A 17649-nucleotide genomic window follows, 5' to 3' on the forward strand; every position below is an offset into this window, starting at 1 on the left:
CCTGGAAGTCTCTGTGCCCAAGACCAAGGTATTGGAGGAACTTTCTGGTGATGACCTAACCTCAGATGTCCCAACACTTGAGACCCTAACCCTGTGGTCTCCATATCTAAGTCTTATGACCTGGGGATCCTTCTGTGCAAGACCCTGTCTCCCTGGGGTTGCTGCGTCTGAGACTAGCCTTGGGGATCTCATTTCTGAGGCCGTACCTCTGAAGGTCTCTTTGTCCAAGACTCTGTCTCTAGGGACACTATATTTGTGACCCAGTTTTCAGAACCCCGATGTCCAAGACCCAGCCTTAAAACTTCCTCCTCTCCCCCATGTGCCAACTTTCAATATATTGCCTCTTAACTCCAAATCCACTGATAGAGTTAGGCTTTGTCAGTAGAGGGCACTGGAGGGTCCCAGCAGGAGGAAGGGACTTCTGCGTCCAGCCAGCTCTGCTCTCCTTGGCTTCTGCTGGTCTAGGGGACCAGTAGTGTGTGGAACACCCACTCAGCAGTGGGGATTTTCCTGCCTGCCAGCTCCAGCCTGCACAACCTCTCTGCCATCCAGTGGGCTACCGCTGCACCTTCCAACGAGCTCTGCCACTCAGCCTTGGAGTGGGGGCCCTCTTCCCAGTTCCTCTCTTCCTTGGGTGCTCTTGCCTTAGGGGCAGCAGCTGCACCCTGTATCTGCTTTGTGTTCCTTAGCATTCTTTATGTCCCTTAGTGTGCATCCCCTATTACAAGTAAAGAATTCTTTCTATTCGACTTTCCCTATTCAAGCTGCTTTGTGGTTTCTGTCTCCTGATTGGACTTTGACCAATATATCCCAATCCCTAGGAGTCCCTGTTATTCTGCCCATCATCCCTGAGAGGCTCAGTCAGTTCTGGAGGTCCCATTTATTTACTTATCCTCAGAAATAAGGAAATTATTCTCTGCCCTTCATCCTAAGAAAGCAGTCCTGAGGGTGGCTCTGTGTTTTACACTTAATCTGGGGGTTCCCATGTCCAAGACTATATCCCTATAAATCCTGATCCTCCACACCAGGGTGGCGCTGTACCCAGGGCTGAAGTCTTTGTGGGGGTCTCTGCTTGAGGCCGAAGGACTCTGTCCCTGTCCCTGTAGGCCCCAGTCCCTCAAACTCCTTGGGGATGATGTCTGAAGCCCCAAGACTAATCCCACATGCCAGTGGTCAGCACACTATGGCACTGCCAGCTGCCTGTTTTGTAAATAATGTTTTATTGGCACTACACCCCCCTACTTACATAGTCTATGGCTGATTTCATGCCACGATGACAGAATTGAGTAGTTGTGACTGAAACTCTATGGCCTGCAAGTTTAAATATTTACCATCTGGCCCTTTAGAGAAAATGTTTCCTAGTCCCTCTGTTATGTTGATGGTCTCTAACATCTGCTCAGCAAACCCAACTCTGAGGATCCCCACAGCCTGGACTCAACTATGAGGGTCCCTGCCTCCCAGCCTGGAGGGCCTCTGCACCTGGCCCTGGGAATCTCAGCCCAGGGGTCCCCAAGTCTGAGATCACAATCCTTAATTCTTTGTGCCTCCCACCATAAAGACCCATGTCACAACACCCTCAGCTCCAGAGTTGCTGTCCTCTGTTCCCAGCCACACCGGCCCCAACCTAGCTCAGCACCTTTGACGCAGCTCAGGACGCCTGCCAAGGCCTGGCACACCTGCCCTGGTTCACAGCTGTGGTCCTGGCACACCAGGTTGTTCCCAGCGTGGCACACGCACTGCTGCCGGCAGTTGTCAATGAGTACTGTCTTCTCTGGCTGTGGGGACAGAGGGCACAGCCATCAGGGCAGGAGCTGACTCCAGCATCTCTGGTGTTCTGGGCACAGAAGGGTCCAGAAGGCAGGAAAGAGACATCTTTCACCAAGATGGCCCCTTGCTGGCCCTGGCCAGTTGGCTCAGTGGTAGAGCGTTGGCCTGGTGTGTGGAAGTTCCGAGTTTGATTCCTGGTCAGGGCACACAGGAGAAGCACCCATCTGCTTCTCTACCCTTCTGCCTCTCCTTCCTCTCTATATCCCCCACCAACCAAGGCTCTATTGGAGCAAATTTGGCTCTGGGCGCTGAAGATAGCTCTATGGCCTCAGCCTCAGGCGCTAGAATAGCTCCAGATGCAACGAAGCAACGTCCTAGATGGGCTGAGCATCGCCCCCTGGTGGGCATGCTGGGTGGATCCCGGTAGGATGCATGCAAGAGTATGTCTGCCTGTCTGCTTCTAACTTCAGAAAAATACAAAAAAAAAAAAAAAAAAAGAAAAAAAAAGAAAAAGATGGCCCTTTGCCTGTGAACCTAAGGCTTTGGGGTTCAATTCATTCACCCATTCACTTTCATTCATTTATTCCAAAATATCCACTAAATATCTACTGTATCAGATGAACGGTATAACAGAGTAATTAAGAACAAAGACTCTGGAGTTGATTGCCTGAGTTTGAAGCCTGTATATGCTATTTTCAAGTCATATCATTCTGTCCAAGTTATTTAACCTCTTTATGCCTCAGTTTCTACATTTGTAAATTGCAGATAATAATAGCACCTTCCTTTTAAAGTATAGCTGAGTTAGTAATACATATAAAGTATAGATGAACTGAAAAGTAATTTCCTTTAAATCATCCAGATTGAGGAAGAAAAGGGTAGAGATGAAACAAGACTGGGAAAATGTTGATTTTTTTTTTAAAGCTGAGTGATGGGTACATGGGGACTCATAACATTGCTCTCTATTATATGTTTGAAAATTTTCATAATAAAAAGTTTATATATATCATAACATAGTATACATTTAGCACTTAAAGCAGTAACCCGTACATAGTAAGCACCATCTGCTATTTGCTGTTATTACTCTTATCATTTATATGAGGTGAGCGGCAGAGAGGGCCCCGCCCTCATGGTGCTCAAGGAGCTTTGAGGGAGACAGACTTTAGACAAATACACTCAAATCAAAGGACAAGGAGTAACTGTGAGAGAGGGAGAGGGAAGCGGAGGGAGTTAGCTGCTAGTATAACAGAGACAAAATGTAGACCCAAATACAAAGCTAAAACTTGACCTGGGGACCCAGGGGAGGGTTTAAAGTTGCAGGAGCCACAGTCATATTTACAAAGGTCTTTCCCACTGCGATGGGGACAGTGACCAAAGGGAGCAAAAGTGAGGGCTGGGAGGAGGGGACAAACTGGATCACAGTGGGGTTGTAGGTTGTGGAAGAGGGGTGAGTGGAAGGGACATTCAGGAGGTCAAGTGGATAGGCTGTGGCACTGACGGGCAGTGGAGGAAGGTCCAGGATGAGGCCCTAGGTGTGCTCGGAATGACCAGGTTCTTACCTCATAGTAGACACCATTGTGGTAGCAGCCACACTTCTGGATGGGCACGCAGGCTTGGCCATCACTGAGGAAACCAGGGTCACACTGGCAGCCCTCAGCACAGTTATCCGGGCACTGTGGGGTGGCGCTGAGTGCAGAGCAGCTCAAGGAGCAGGTGTCTGCACAGAGCTCATAGTGGCTATGTAAGGGGCACTTCATTGCTGCAAAGAGGGGGTGTGAGTCAGAGACCCTGGGAAGGAGTGTCTGCAGGGCCCATGGGCTGTCCCTTCTGTTCCTCAACAGATTCCCATCCCCCCCCCCCCGTCTCCCTCTTCTCTGCCTCTCACTCACGACAGAAAGATTCGGTCCTCCAGGGGTCAACATGGCCTCCAGCCGCCTGGCAAGCACTCACATAGGCGTGAATGTTGCTGCAGAGAATGCTCTGGTCTCCGCCACCCACGCAGAGATCAAAGACACAACTCTGCAAGGGACCCTGGGGATCAAGCAGCTTGTGGCAGGCGGCCAGTGGCCCAGTGGGGCTGGTGAGGATCCCACAGAACTGCTCCTGCTGGTACTTCTCCTGAAGCTCAGGTCCACACTCCTGAGGGTTGCAGTCTTCACCGGGCTTGCAGATGGGTGGCGGCAAGCAGGGAGAGCCGGGTACTGCCTCCTCCCAAGAGTTGCCAAACTCATTGGGGCTGCCTGCCTGCGAGCCATCAGGCTTCTGGAAGTCATCTTTGGGGTCATCGTTGTAGTTACCACACAAGCCACATAATTGCTGGTAGTAGTTGCCTGGGACCGTGACCCGCACATTGTACACGAGGTCATAGGCCACACGCAGGCCAAAGTCAGTCTCGATCACAATATCCGAGCCATGCTGGGAGGCACGGACCCGGCCCTCGGCCAGCACCACAGGTGGCTTCATGTCCACACCATTTACCTGGGAGACAGGAGGTGCCATGCTTCAGAGGGTACACGTTGGGAAGGCAGACCCTAGTCAAGCCCCTGCCTGTCATTTAGATCTATATGGCTTTAGTTTTCATATTTGTAAAATGGGTATAATAATAGGGTCTTACAGTGGGTTGAATGGTGGTCCTCAAAAAAAATGTCCACCCTCAGACTATCACCTTATTCAGAATAAGGGTCTTTGCAAGTGTAATTAGGACAATGATCTTAAGATGCAATCACCCTGAATTAGGGGAAGCCCTCTGTCCAATGACAAATGTTCTTATAAGAGCCAGAAGAAGATACACACAGATATCCAGAAAAGGCCATGTGAAGACGAAGACAAGGATTGAAGTGATGTAGCCACAAGTCAAGAACACCTTGAACCACCAGAAGCTGGAAGGGGCAAGGAAAGATTCTCCCCTAGAAACTTTAAAGGGGTGCAGCCTTTGCTAACACTTTGATTTTGGACTTCTGGCATTCACAACTATGAGAAAGCACATTTCTGTTGTTTTAAGCTACCAAGTTGGTCTTAACTTATTATAGCAGCCACAGGAAACTAATTCAGGTCTCAATGGAATAACCACCTTACCAGTTATTGTTTAATCACCACTTACTGCAGTGATAATAATGTAGAGACTAATTCCAAAGACATTTGCCTGGGTCCAAACACAGCTCTGCCCCTTACTCTTTCGATGACCTTGGGTAGGTGAGTTACTGCTCTATTTCTGTTTCTTCATGTACTGAGTGGGAATGAGATACCTAGTCCATGGTGTTGTCAGGATTCAGTAAATTAATATTTGCAAAGTGATGAGAAATGTATCTGGCACAGAAGGGGTGTTTTGGGAGCATTTAATATTATTATTAGCTATGACTGGAAGTTTTTATTTTGAAGAGTAAATGGATGCCAAGGGTTTTTGCCTTAAGCATCCATGGATAGAAAGTTAGGCTAAATTTCCTGGGAAATGAACTTCAAGTTCTTGAGCCAAGAACCAATGGTTTTAGTTTAAGGTTGCTGGGCACTAGCAAAGTCTTATAAATCCACCCTGATTAACATGCTTGCTCGGCCTTCCTTAATGTAGATATGACGAACATTAGATTGTTTTAGAAGTATGAGGAATCAGAGCAGAAGACAGGAGAAAGACATACTCCTGGCTGAGTCTCCTAAAACAGTGCCAACCATTATACTTCCCGAATTAATCCCTGTGCCTTAGTTTCTTTACCTGTAAAGTGTAGATATTAATAGTCTCCACCTCACAGCAAGGCTAGGGAATTCAGTGAGATGTAAATAATGACACCAACAACTCATATATATTTAGAGCCAACTATATGCCAGGTGTTACTGTTGGAGTTTGCCTACATGAGGGACTATATTTAAACATCAGATGCATGAGCATATGAAGAAGCCAGCTATTCCTCAGCATCCTCATCATCAATATTGCTACTAGTACAATGGTCATGTGCCTGAATGTTAGTGGGGTCTCTAGGGAAAACCTCCAGTGTATGTGAAATGCCAGTTCCTATGTGAAACCAAATCCTCCTCAGTCAGAAAAGCACCCGGGCACCCAGGGTCCAGCGTGCTGCCACCTGGGGCACCATCTTGGGTTCAACTCCTGCCTTTGCTGAGTGACTTTGGGCCAGTGATGGGACCGCCCCCTCTAAAAATATAAAGCAAATCATGGCATTCCGGCTACTACTGTGAGGATAAAATGGCACTGTCGGTGTGACCTGTTTAGCAGCTGAGGTCTGGGGCAGCTGGGTAAACCACAGCTGTGTGGTTGTGGTTGTTAAGGGACGATAGAGCCATCGCAGATTGTCCTCTGTCCTTGAGCCTTCCCCGTCCCTGAACTTTCCCAGCCTCTGATTGTATCCTGTTCTGCCACAGGCTGGGAGACCAGGGAGGTAGCTGGGGCAGGGACCAGGATGGAGGGGAAGGGGCATAGTTCAGAGGGGATAGTCAGGGGGCAGGGAGAGGGGAGACTAAGCCACACGGGAACAGCTGCAGGTTCCTGCTCTCCTCGGCTCCCCAGCCTTGGCTCTGATCAGCACCCTCTCTCCTCAGGAACCCCATGCCTCTCACATCCACTGTGGATCCGGGGTCTCCTGCCCCTGGGCTGAGCACTGCCGGGGTCCCCCCCACAGACTGCCCTCTGTCCCAGCACTCCTCAGGAGCCCCATGCCTCTCACATCCACGGTGGATCCGGGGTCTCCTGCCCCTGGGCTGAGCACTTCCGGGGTCCCACCCACAGACTGCCCTCTGTCCCAACACTCCCTTTCAAGTTCTGCCCTGCTCTCACCGTGACCTTCCATTGATTCTGTTCCAGCCGCAGAGTGAAGTTAGCCACCTGGACAGTGACCACCCTGGTCACACTGACTTTCCTATGGTTCCATTCCACATTCTCCTGCAGGACAGCAAACTGGTCCAGGCCGGGCCGGGCCCCACAGGTCCGAGCCAGCACGTACACACAGGTGCCCATGAAGTCGAAGCGGCGGCCGTCGAAGGTGGTGTAATGAGGGTCTCCTGATGCCTGGCAGGTGGCAGAGCCCACAGCCACACAGCCCAGGGTGCCACCAGACGGCTGGCAGGCCTCATGTGGGCCGCAGCTGGAGGGCTTACAGGACACGAGGCCGCCCTCCTGGCAGTGGCAAAGGGAATCGCACCCCGGTCCAGGATGGAAGGTCTGTCCTGGAGGATAGTAGGCGCCCTGGTACAAGCAGCCGCAGGAAGGCAGGGGCACGCAGGACTCACCACTGAGCGCAAAGCCCTCGTCGCACACACAGCCCTCGTAGCAGTCGGAGCCACAGCCCCCAGACACTGGAAGGTCTCCACAGGACAGTGGGCAGCCATGGGAACACGCCTCGTAGTGACTGTGGGGTGGGCAGCTCAGCGCTGCAGGGAGAGTGGCCATTAGGATTGAGAATCCTTGATCCCAGTGACACAGTTGACCTGACATGCATGCATGTTCACACACACATATTTATACACATGTTCACAAACATCCACACACACTCACGTATGCTTACATATATGTTCACACACACTCACATGCATGCTCACACACACTTATGTGGTCCAGCTGCAGAGACTTTCTGTTGAGTGGGGCCTGGGGAACAGATTACATCACGGTTAATCTGACCCTGACAATTAGGATTCTTTTCTTAGTTAACTGTGGTTTAGGTTATCTGTAATGTCTTTGATTACGTTATTCAAGTTGGTAACAAGTTGTGGATGTATTAAATAACACTAGAGCCTGACCAGGGGGTGGTGCAGTGGATAGAGCATCAGACTGGGATGTGGATAACCCAGGTTCAAGACCCTGAGGTTGCCAGCTTGAGCGCGGGCTCATCTGGTTTGAACAAAGCTCATCAGCTTGGACCCAAGGTCGCTGGCTTGAAAGGAGTTACTCAGTCTGCTGTAGCCCCCCGGGTCAAGGCACATATGAGAGAGCAATCAATGAACAACTAAGATGTTGCAACAAAAAACTAATGATTGATGCTTCTCATCTCTCTTCATTCCTGTCTGTCTGTCCTTATCTATCTCTCTGTCTTTGTAAATAAATAAATAAATAAATAAATAAATAAATAAATAAATAACACTAGAAAGAAGCAAGTAGCCAAATTCAGAAAGTACGCAATCCTGCAGGACAAATGACTTGTTTTTTCTTTTTTCGATTAATAAATGGCATGAATAAAAGGAAGGGGTAGCCCTGGCCAACTGGCTCAGTGGATAGAGCATTGGCCCAGTATATGGACATCCCAGGTTCGATCCCTGGTCAGGGCACACATGAGAAGTAACCTGTGGTGACACAGTGGATAAAGAATCGACCTGGAACACTGAGGTTGCCAGTTCAAATCCCTGGGCTTGCCTAGTCAAGGCACATATGGGTGTTGATGCTTCCTGCTCCTCCCTCATTCTCCCTCTCCCTCTCTCCTCTCTAAAATGAATAAATAAAATCTTTTAAAAAAATTTTAAAAAGGAAAGCAACTACCTGCTTTTCTCCCCTACCCTCTCTCTCTTCTCTCTCTCTTCCCCTCCTGCAGCCAGTGGCCCAGTTGGTTCAAGTGTCAGCCCCAGGAGCTGAGGATAGCTTGGTTGGTCCGAGTGTCAGCCTCAGGTGCTGAAAATAGCTTTGTTGACCTGAGCATCAGCCCTAGATAGGGGTGCTGGATGGATTCCGGTCCAGGTGCATGTGGGAGTCTGTCTCATTATCTACCCTACTCTCAGTTAAAAGAAAAAGGAAGGGGTAGATAGAGGTTAGATATGCAACAAAGAAAGGAAATAAAATACAGATTGTAGAATCTAGATGGTTAATGTATAAGTATTCACTGTGAAATTCTTTCAGCATTTCTGTATGTTTGAAAATTTTCATAATATTTTTTGGGAAAAAAGTGGGAGACTATTATAGGAAAAAACCCCATGTACTGTGTGGGTTTGATCTCAATTCAGATTCAAATAAACTGAAAAAAAAAAAACATACTTTTTTTAGAAAATTGGGGAAACTGGAACACAAGTTGGGTTGTAGATGATGTCAAGGAACTGGTGACATTCTAATGGTTTTTAGTTTCAACAGAATTTAACCTATTGTAAGGTAATTATATACACAAAAGTCTCTTTCTTTTTTCTTTCTTTTTTTGTATTTTTCTGAAGTTGGAAGCGAGGAGGCAGTTAGACTCCCACATGCACCCAACCAGGATCTCATGCCCACCAGAGGGCGATGCTCTGCCCATCTGGGGCGTTGCTGCATTGTGGCTGGAGCCATTCAAGCACCTGAGGCGGAGGCTGTGGAGCCGTTCTCAGTGCCCAGGCCAACTTTGCTCCAGTTGAGCCTTGGCTGCTGGAGGGGGAGAGAGAGATAGAGAGAAAGGAGAGGGGGGGGAGAGTGGAGAAGCAGATGGGCCCTTCTCCTGTGTGCCCTGACCAAGAATCAAACCCGGGACTTCCACATGCCAGGCCGACACTCTACCACTGAGCCAACTGGCCAGGGCCCAAAAGTCTCTCTCTCTTTTTTTTTTAAATCACTGCATTAGTTCATTTTTGCTGGGTAACAAGCATCACCAAAGCTTAGCAAATTAAAACTACAGGTACTTATTATTTCTCATGATTCTGTTAGCTGTGCAATTATTTACACTTAGGATGAAAACTAAAAATGTATGGTTGCACTTATGTTAAGTTTAGAAACTTTAGAAATCAGAATAGCCTGACCAGGCGGTGGCGCAGTGGATAGAGCGTTGAACTGGGATGCCGAGGACCCAGGTTCAAGACCCCAAGGTCACCAGCTTGAGCGCGGGCTCATCTGGTTTGAGCAAAAGCTCACCAGCTTGGATCCAAGGTCGCTGGCTTCAGCAAGGGGTTACTCGGTCTGCTGAAGGCTGTGGTCAAGGCACATATGAGAAAGCAATCAATGAACAACTAAGGTGCCTCAACGAAAAACTGATGATTGATGCTTCTCATCTCTGTCTGTCCCTATCTATCCCTCTCTCTGACTCTCTCTCTGTCTCTGTAGAAGTCAGAATAGGGGTTACCTCTTGAGGTATAGTCCTGGGAAGAGGGCATGAAGGGACTTCTGAGGGGGTGAGGAGCGTAGTACGTTCTTTTTCATGATTCTTGGGGTAGGTTATGCAAATGTGTTCTCTTGCTGAAAATGGATTAAGCTACTACTTATTATATGTACACATTTTTGAACATGTATATCATATTTCAACAATAAACTTACAAATGTAAAAATCAGATGAACCAACGCATGGCTTCTTGAACTTCTTTTACAGGCGAGTAAAAATGTTTGAAGAGCATTCCTGCACTCACATCTGATGCAAGGGTCTCAAAGTGACTGTCCAAGGGGCCAGGAAGATGTTGCACATGAGTGAAGTAGGCCAAATGGGGACCAAGAAGAACTGGAAAGGAGCCTGGGCTCCTTCTAAAGGCAGCACCAGCCTGACCTGTGGTGGCGCAGTGGATAAAGCGTCGACCTGGAAATGCTGAGGTCGCCGGTTCGAAACCCTGGGCTTGCCTGGTCAAGGCACATATAGGAGTTAATGCTTCCTGCTCCTCCCTACCTTCTCTCTCTCTGTCTCTCTCTCTCCTCTCTCTCTCTCTCTCTCTCCCTCTCTCTCTCCTTTCTAAAATGAATAAATAAATAAAAAAAAAGAATTAAAAAAAAAGCTAGTCCTGGATCTGGAGATATATCAGCCATCATATATCCTGAGACCTGGATTAAAAAATATAAATAAATAAAGGCAGCACCACTGCTCATCTTTGAAGACAACTGCCATATGGCAATCAGACTCAGGGCCACCAAATATATCCAGCCATCTTACAAATATTTATATTTACTGCATCTGTAATTTCCTAGCTGTCACGATCCTGGGCATGTAACTGATCCTTTCTGAGTCTCAGGTTTCTCATGTGTTAAATGGGTAAAACTGCAGCCCCTACCTCATAAGGCTGTTAAAAGAATTAAGTGAATTAATAATATTATATGTTAATGAACAGACATAAGGCTGAGACCCCAGTTTTCACTACTGGTACTCACGGCAAAGTTCCTCACTCCTCCAGGGATCTACAGTGGCCCCAGCAGCCTGGCATGCGTCAGTATAGGCGGCCAATGCGTCACACAGTGGCCCAGACTGGCCTGGCAGCAGGCAGCGGTCGTAGACACAGTCCCGCACAGCACCCTGTGGGTCCAGGATGTGGTGGCACTCCCGGAAGGGCCCCTCAGGGTCAGCAAGGATTCCACACTCCTTCTTGCTCTGCAGCTGCTGGGCTACCAGGGAGTCCAGCTTGGGACAGTCACCTGGCTCAGTTGCTCCACATCCCGGCCTTGTCTCCTCCTGCCAGCTCTTCCCAAAGGCCAATGCATTGGCGGCTTGGCCCCCACCTCGCAGAGCCATATCATCACCTGGGTTCCCATTGAAGTTCCCACAGAGTCCACACAGGGCCCCAGCATAGCTTCCGGGCACCTTGGCAGTCACATGGGCATTCCAGTCATAAGTGACAGTCAGGCCAAAGTCTGTGCGTATGATGGCATTTTGGCCCTGGCGGAACACCTGCACCTGTCCATCTGCTGCCTGGAAAGGCAGGTACTGAAGGATGCCATCCACCTGGGTAGAGATGCAAGAAGGCTAAGGGGTTAGGGTGTATTCTTGGCTCTGTGGCCCAACCCTAATTCAACTCAGCTCCAGCTATTCTCAGTTCTTCAGCTCCACATTATGCTTGGTCCCCCTTACAGCCTTTGCACTTGCTGTGTGCTCTGCCTGACACACCATTCACTTCTCTTCATACTTCAAGTATCAACTTAAATCCAAATACCTAACTCATGGTCTTCAAAGCCTATAGCATCTGTCTCCCCATTACCTCCCTGACCTCACATCTTCGCACCCTCCCCCTCACTCATTCTGCTCCAGCCACACTGGCTTTCTTTAGTCCTTTAATTCTTCCAGTTTAGTCTAAGAACAATATTTAGCACTTTTCTTCTGACTGCTTTCCCTTCATCCTTCAGCACTTAGCTTAAATCCGAGTCCCTACTCTAGAAGGTCCTGCTTAACCTTGGCTCTCCCCACCTTTGTGCCTGCATCACCTACCACATCACTCACTTAGCCTCCTTGCTGTCTCCCTAAACATATCAAGTGCATGCCCACCTCAGGGCCTTTGCACTTGCTGTACCTCTTCCTGGAACACTACGCATCACTCTTCACTTGGCCATCTCTACTTCACCTTTTAGGTGTCAACTTTGATCCAAACCCTAACAATGGCCTAAGAGGCCCTGGATGAATTGATTCTCACTACTCTCTGATTTAATTCTCTAGTACTGCCCCATTCCTGACCCTTGAAACTCCAGTCATGTTGGCATTGATATTCTCCCAAACTCACCCAGTTCATCCCAGCCTCAGGACCTTTGCACTTGCTGTAACCTCTGCTTGTGATATGTCTACCCTATTTCACATCTCTATTCTTTTTTTTTAAAATTTTATTTATTTATTCATTTTAGAGAGGAGAGGGAGAGACAGAGAGAGAGAAGGGGGGGAGGAGGAGCTGGAAGCATCAACTCCCATATGTGCCTTGACCAGGCAAGCCCAAGGTTTCGAACCGGCGACCTCAGCATTTCCAGGTCGACGCTTTATGCACTGCGCCACCACAGGTCGGGCTCACATCCCTATTCTTTGCCTGGCTTCCTCCCCCTCATCCTTCACCTCTCAGCTTAAAATTGAACCCCTCTTCCCACCAGGCCCTGCTTGTCCCCACTTTTATGATCTCATCTCCTACCAACCTCTCTATTCCATCTTCCCAATCTCACTCTCTTAGGGGGCAGCTTCATTGGGCCCTTGCTGTTCTGCATTCTTCAAGCCCAATCTAGCCTCAGTCTTCGCACCTATTGTTCCCTCTGCCTAAGGATAACTGCTCTTCACCTGATGGTCTCTTTCATATTTAAGGTTTCAGCTTAAATCGAAAACCTCTACCATAGCTATCTGCTACACGATTTCCTACCTTGCTCTTCCTTCCATCCCTCCAGTCCAGCTCCACCGGCCTCTATGCTGTTCCTCTACCACTTATGTTTGTTTCTGCCTTAGAGCCTTTGCACTTGCTGCTCCTTCCAGCAGGAACACTCTTCCATCCACTTATCTTCCTGCCTGTTCCATCTCTTTGTTCAGGAGAGGTAATAGAAGGTAGTGGTTGAGAGTAAGGACTCTGGAGACAGACAGCCTGGCTTCAAATCCTGGCTCTACTACTCACTAGCTATGTGACCTTGAATAAGTGATTTAACCTATCTGTGCCTCAGTTTCCTCACTGAACAAGGTTAGCTATTTCACAAGGTTGGTGTAGAAACTAAATAAGTTACTATATGTCAAGCATTTAACATATAAAAATAATATATGTTGGCTATTATTATTCAAGCTGCAGCTTAAATGTCATCTCAGAGAGATGAGAACATAAATATTAACAATTATGTTCTCTCTTTCTCAAGGAGCTTCTTTATGTCAAACAGTAGGCTTTATGGGAAGATTTTCCTGTACTCCAAGGTTGTTCTAAGGATTAAGAGTTAAGGCCACAGCCCTGGCCGGTTGGCTCAATGGATGGAGTGTTGGCCCAGTGTGCAGAAGTCCGGGTTCATTCTTCAGTCAGTGCACACGAAAGTGACCATCTGTTTCTCTTCCCCTGATCAGTGGTGGCACAGTGGATAGAGCATTGATCTGAGATGCTGAAGAACTAGGTTTGAAATCCTGAGGTCGCCAGCTTGAGAGCAGGCTCATGTGGCTTGAACCTGCCTCCCTCTCCTGCTTCTATCTCTCTTCCTCTCTCACAGCCAGTGGGTTGATTGGTTTGAGCATTGGCCCTGGGCTCTGGGAATAGCTCAGTTGATCTAACATCAGCCTCAGGTGCTGAGAATGGCTCAGTTGATTCGAGCATCGCCCCCAGACAGGGATTGCCGGGTGAATCCCAGTCAGGGAGCATGCGGGAATCTCTCTCTATCCCCCTCCTCTCACTTAAAAAAAAACCAAACAGAGTTAAGACCTCTAAAGGGTGTAGCGCAACGCCTAGCACAGGGAAAGGTCTCTTGGTTTTCCATTTCCAATTCATTATCCTCCTGAAAGTACGGTCTACCACCCCAGACTGCTCAATATGATTATTAACTACTGTTGTGAACCTTACAACAATCCCACCTCTCAATTTTTATCATTTTTTAAAAAAGTAAATCACTGTGCCCTGGCTGGTTGGCTCAGTGGTAGAGCGTCGGCCTGGCGTGCAGGAGTCCCAGGTTTGATTTCCGGCCAGGGCACACAGGAGAAGCGCCCATCTACTTCGCCACCCCTCCCCCTCTCCTTCCTCTCTGTCTCTCTCTTCCCCTCCCACAGCCAGGGCTCCATTGGAGCAAAGTTGGCCCGGGCACTGAGGATAGCTCTGTGGCCTCTGCCTCAGGCGCTAGAGTGGCTCTGGTTGCAACAGAGCGATGCACCAGATGGGCAAAGCATCACCCCCTGGTGGGTGTGCCGTGTGGATCCTGGTCGGGCGCATGCGGGAGTCTGTCTGACTACCTCCCTGTTTCCAACTTCAGAAAAATACAAAAAAAAAAAAAAATCTAGAAGAAAAAAGTAAATCACTGCCTGACCAGTGATGGCACAGTGGATATAGAGCATTGATCTAAGATGCTGAAGTACTAGGTTCGAAATCCTGAGGTCACCAGCTTGAGAGCAGGCTCATGTGGCTTGAGCTCAGGCTCACTAGCTTGAACATGAGGTCACTGGATTGAGCATGGGATCATCAACATGATCCCAGGTTGCTGGCTTCAACCCAAGGTTGTGGCTTAAGCAAGGGGTCACTGGCTCAGCTGGAGGCCCCCAGATCAAGGCACATATGAGAAGCAATTAATGAACAACTAAAAGGATGCAACTATGAGTTGATGCTTCTCATCTCTCTCCTCTCTCATTCTTTCCCTTCTTGTTTTTCTCTCTCTCTAAAAATAAATAAATAAATAAATAAAAGTAAATCACTGGTTTTTGACTTCTGCTGTTTTTTTTGTTTTTTTTTTACAGGGACTGAGAGAGAGTCAGAAAGAGGGATAGATAGGGACAGACAGACAGGAATGGAGAGAGATGAGAAGCATCAATCATCAGTTTTTTGCTGTGACACCTTAGTTGTTCATTGATTGCTTTCTCATATGTGCCTTGACCGCGGGCCTTCAGCAGACAGAATAACCCCTTGCTTGAGCCAGGTGAGCTTTGCTTTCTTTTTGCTGAAGCCAGATGAGCCCGCGCTCAAGCTGGCGACCCTGGGGTCTCGAACCTGAGTCCTCCGCATCCGAGTCCAATGCTCTATCCACTGCGCCACCGCCCGGTCAGGCTTCTGCTGGTTTTTGACCATGTGAAAACCCTCTGCCCAGAGACCTGCCACTGTTTGGGCCCTCACCCCTTGCCTCCCAACACACACATCTCTAGTTCCTGACCTTTTATAGGTCACCTTACTCTCTGAAAATCAACTGTCTTCTAGAAAAAGCACAAATCTATAAGTTTGGAGGGTTCATATCAATACAATATTAAGTCAACATTTACTGAACATTTGCTGGGCATCAAGAGTCTTCTGAATCCTATAAATATTAACTGGTCAAATTCCCACAAGCACCTTGTGAGCAGCTTCTACTCGAGGCACCCTCTTATTATCTCATTTGACAGAGGACAAAACTAAGTCCCAGAAAGCCACAGTCACATAACCAGGGAGAGGCTGCACTGCCTGGATAGGGACCCCACATTAATCACTGGCTACAGGTCTTCTAACTGTTCTTCCACCCCTCCCTAGGTGCTCTGTGCTCACCAACACTTTCCCAGGATGCTTCCGTTGCACCGCCACCTTCACACCACGGGCCTCTACAAGCACAGCACGCGTGTAGCTCACAGTCTGGCTGCCCCGATGTTCGTTTTCCACCAGCACTCGGAAGGCGGGCAGTGCCGCGTTCTGGCCACAGGAGCCAGCCAGCAGGTACGTGCAGGTGCCCATGAAGTCGAAGCGCAGGCCATCGAAGCTCACGTAGTGAGGGTCCCCGGACGCCTGGCAGCTCCCAAAGTGGTCTGGGTAGCAACCGAGGAGGCCATTCTGGATGCGACAGTTCTCGCCGGCGGGACAGCCCTGCGTGTCACTGCAGCTAACCTGCTGGGTGGCGCCGTTGCAGGTGCAGCGCCGCCGGCACGCGTCATCCGCCCACACCTGCTGGCCGGGCGCCAGAGGGCGGCCCTCGTAGATGCAGCCGCAGGACGAGGCCGCCACGCAAGCTCCGCCGCTGGCCACGAAGCCCGGGAGGCACGCGCAGCCCTCCACGCAGGGGAGCCCCGAGCAGTTGGCAGGTGCAGCCGCAGGGTTGCAGGAAGCGGGACAGGCGGGGGCGCAGGGCTCGTAGCGGCTGTTGGCCGGGCAGGACAGGGCTGCGGGGAGACGGGACGCGGGTCAGGTTAGCACAGCGGAGCTCAGTCGAGAATATACCAGGACTTGCCTCCCTGAGCCTCTCTTGCTCCTCCTCCCTCAGAGCTCCCCATATAGTTCATGGCATTTCCACCCTTCAGGCGCTCAGGCCCCACAGCTCAGAGATGTAGTTAACCCCTCCTCCCTTCATTTCCTGAACAAGCAATCTGAATCACAGTAAATCCTGTGAGCTCTATTCAAAATCTACCCGGAATCTACCCCTTCCCCTCTCACCACTGTCCCCACCCTGGTCCTATCCACCCCAACAGCCTCTTGCCTGCTCTTCCTCCCGCCCTAGTTCTGCTCCCACAGTCTGTTCCTCACGTCCAGCCAGAGGGACCCTGTGAACACCTGAATCAAGTGACATCCCTCTCCTGCTCAGAGCCTGTTTGTGGCTCCTGCTTGCTCAGAGTAGAAGCCAGGTCCTCCCGGTGGCCCATGAGGCCCCACACCACTTGCCCTCATCATTTCTCAGTCCTCTTCTCATTCTCTTTCTGGCTCACTCTGTCCCTGCCACAGTGGCCTCCTTGCCGGTTCTCACACTCCCAGCTCAGGACCTTGGCTCTGGCTGGCCCCTCTGCCTGTGTTGGCCTTTCCTCGAAAAGTGGTACTACAGCATGTGGTTAAGAGAAGACTGCTGAAGCCCAGATGGCCTGGGTTCAAATCCTAGTTCTCCTTTCTTAGCTGTGAGCAAATAATCCCAATTTCCCTGAGACTCAATTTCTTCATCAGTAAAGTGGGATAATAATAGTACTGATCTCACGGGATTGTTGTGAGAAGTAAATGAGTTCACCTATGTAGAGACACCCCAGAAGAAGTATCATTGTTATTACTTAGCTGACGGTTGCCTTATCCCTAGTCTCTGCTCCAATGTCACCTCCTCAGAAAGTTGTTTCCTGAGAACCTTCTTCATGAGCCTCTCATTTGCTCTTATTACATAAACTTTATTTACTTTTCTTTCTAAAGATATTCTAATTTACTGCTTACTGTCTGTATTCCTGATAGGATATAAATTCTGTGAGATTTGGGACCCTATGTCTCATTCATGGCTGAATCTTCAGCACCAAGGACAGGGCCTGGCCCAGTGGATGAAAGGCTGGATGAATAAACTCTCTGGTCCCCCTTTTGCACCAGGCATTAGGGAACTCTAGAGACGAAGTTGAAGGCTGGGCAGTGAGGACACAGCAGTGACCAAGAGAAAGCCCAAATGGCCACACTATCTCCTTCAGACTTTCTCCCCCTCCTGTGTCTGTCTCAAGCCTTGGGACTGAGCCTATATGCCTCTTTTCTCCCTCCCTTTTAACCTGTCTGTCTTCTGAACATTTCTATGGGAGCCTCACAGGGGCAGGGACAGGTAGATATTCATTACCAGCATGAGGATGGGGCCAGACAGGGACTCAGGGAATTCTTGTGTTGAATGAATGAACAAATGAGTGAAAGAATGATTAAGGGGATGTA

General features: G+C 49.1%; 1 protein-coding gene across 1 annotated transcript in view; it reads right to left on the reverse strand.

Moving 5' to 3' along the window:
• FCGBP (Fc gamma binding protein) overlaps positions 1 to 17649 on the reverse strand; it is a 49743-nt gene that overhangs the window by 19297 nt on the left and 12797 nt on the right. The window contains exons 5-10 of the mRNA XM_066348542.1: positions 15550 to 16154; positions 10778 to 11345; positions 6545 to 7137; positions 3654 to 4242; positions 3324 to 3523; positions 1637 to 1775 (exon numbers count right to left, since the gene is read on the reverse strand). Of these exons, the coding sequence (XP_066204639.1) occupies positions 1637 to 1775; positions 3324 to 3523; positions 3654 to 4242; positions 6545 to 7137; positions 10778 to 11345; positions 15550 to 16154 (2694 nt within the window). The remainder of the gene's footprint in view (positions 1 to 1636; positions 1776 to 3323; positions 3524 to 3653; positions 4243 to 6544; positions 7138 to 10777; positions 11346 to 15549; positions 16155 to 17649) is intronic.

Source organism: Saccopteryx leptura, chromosome 9 (genome assembly GCF_036850995.1).
Source record: "Saccopteryx leptura isolate mSacLep1 chromosome 9, mSacLep1_pri_phased_curated, whole genome shotgun sequence".
NCBI lineage: Eukaryota > Metazoa > Chordata > Mammalia > Chiroptera > Emballonuridae > Saccopteryx > Saccopteryx leptura.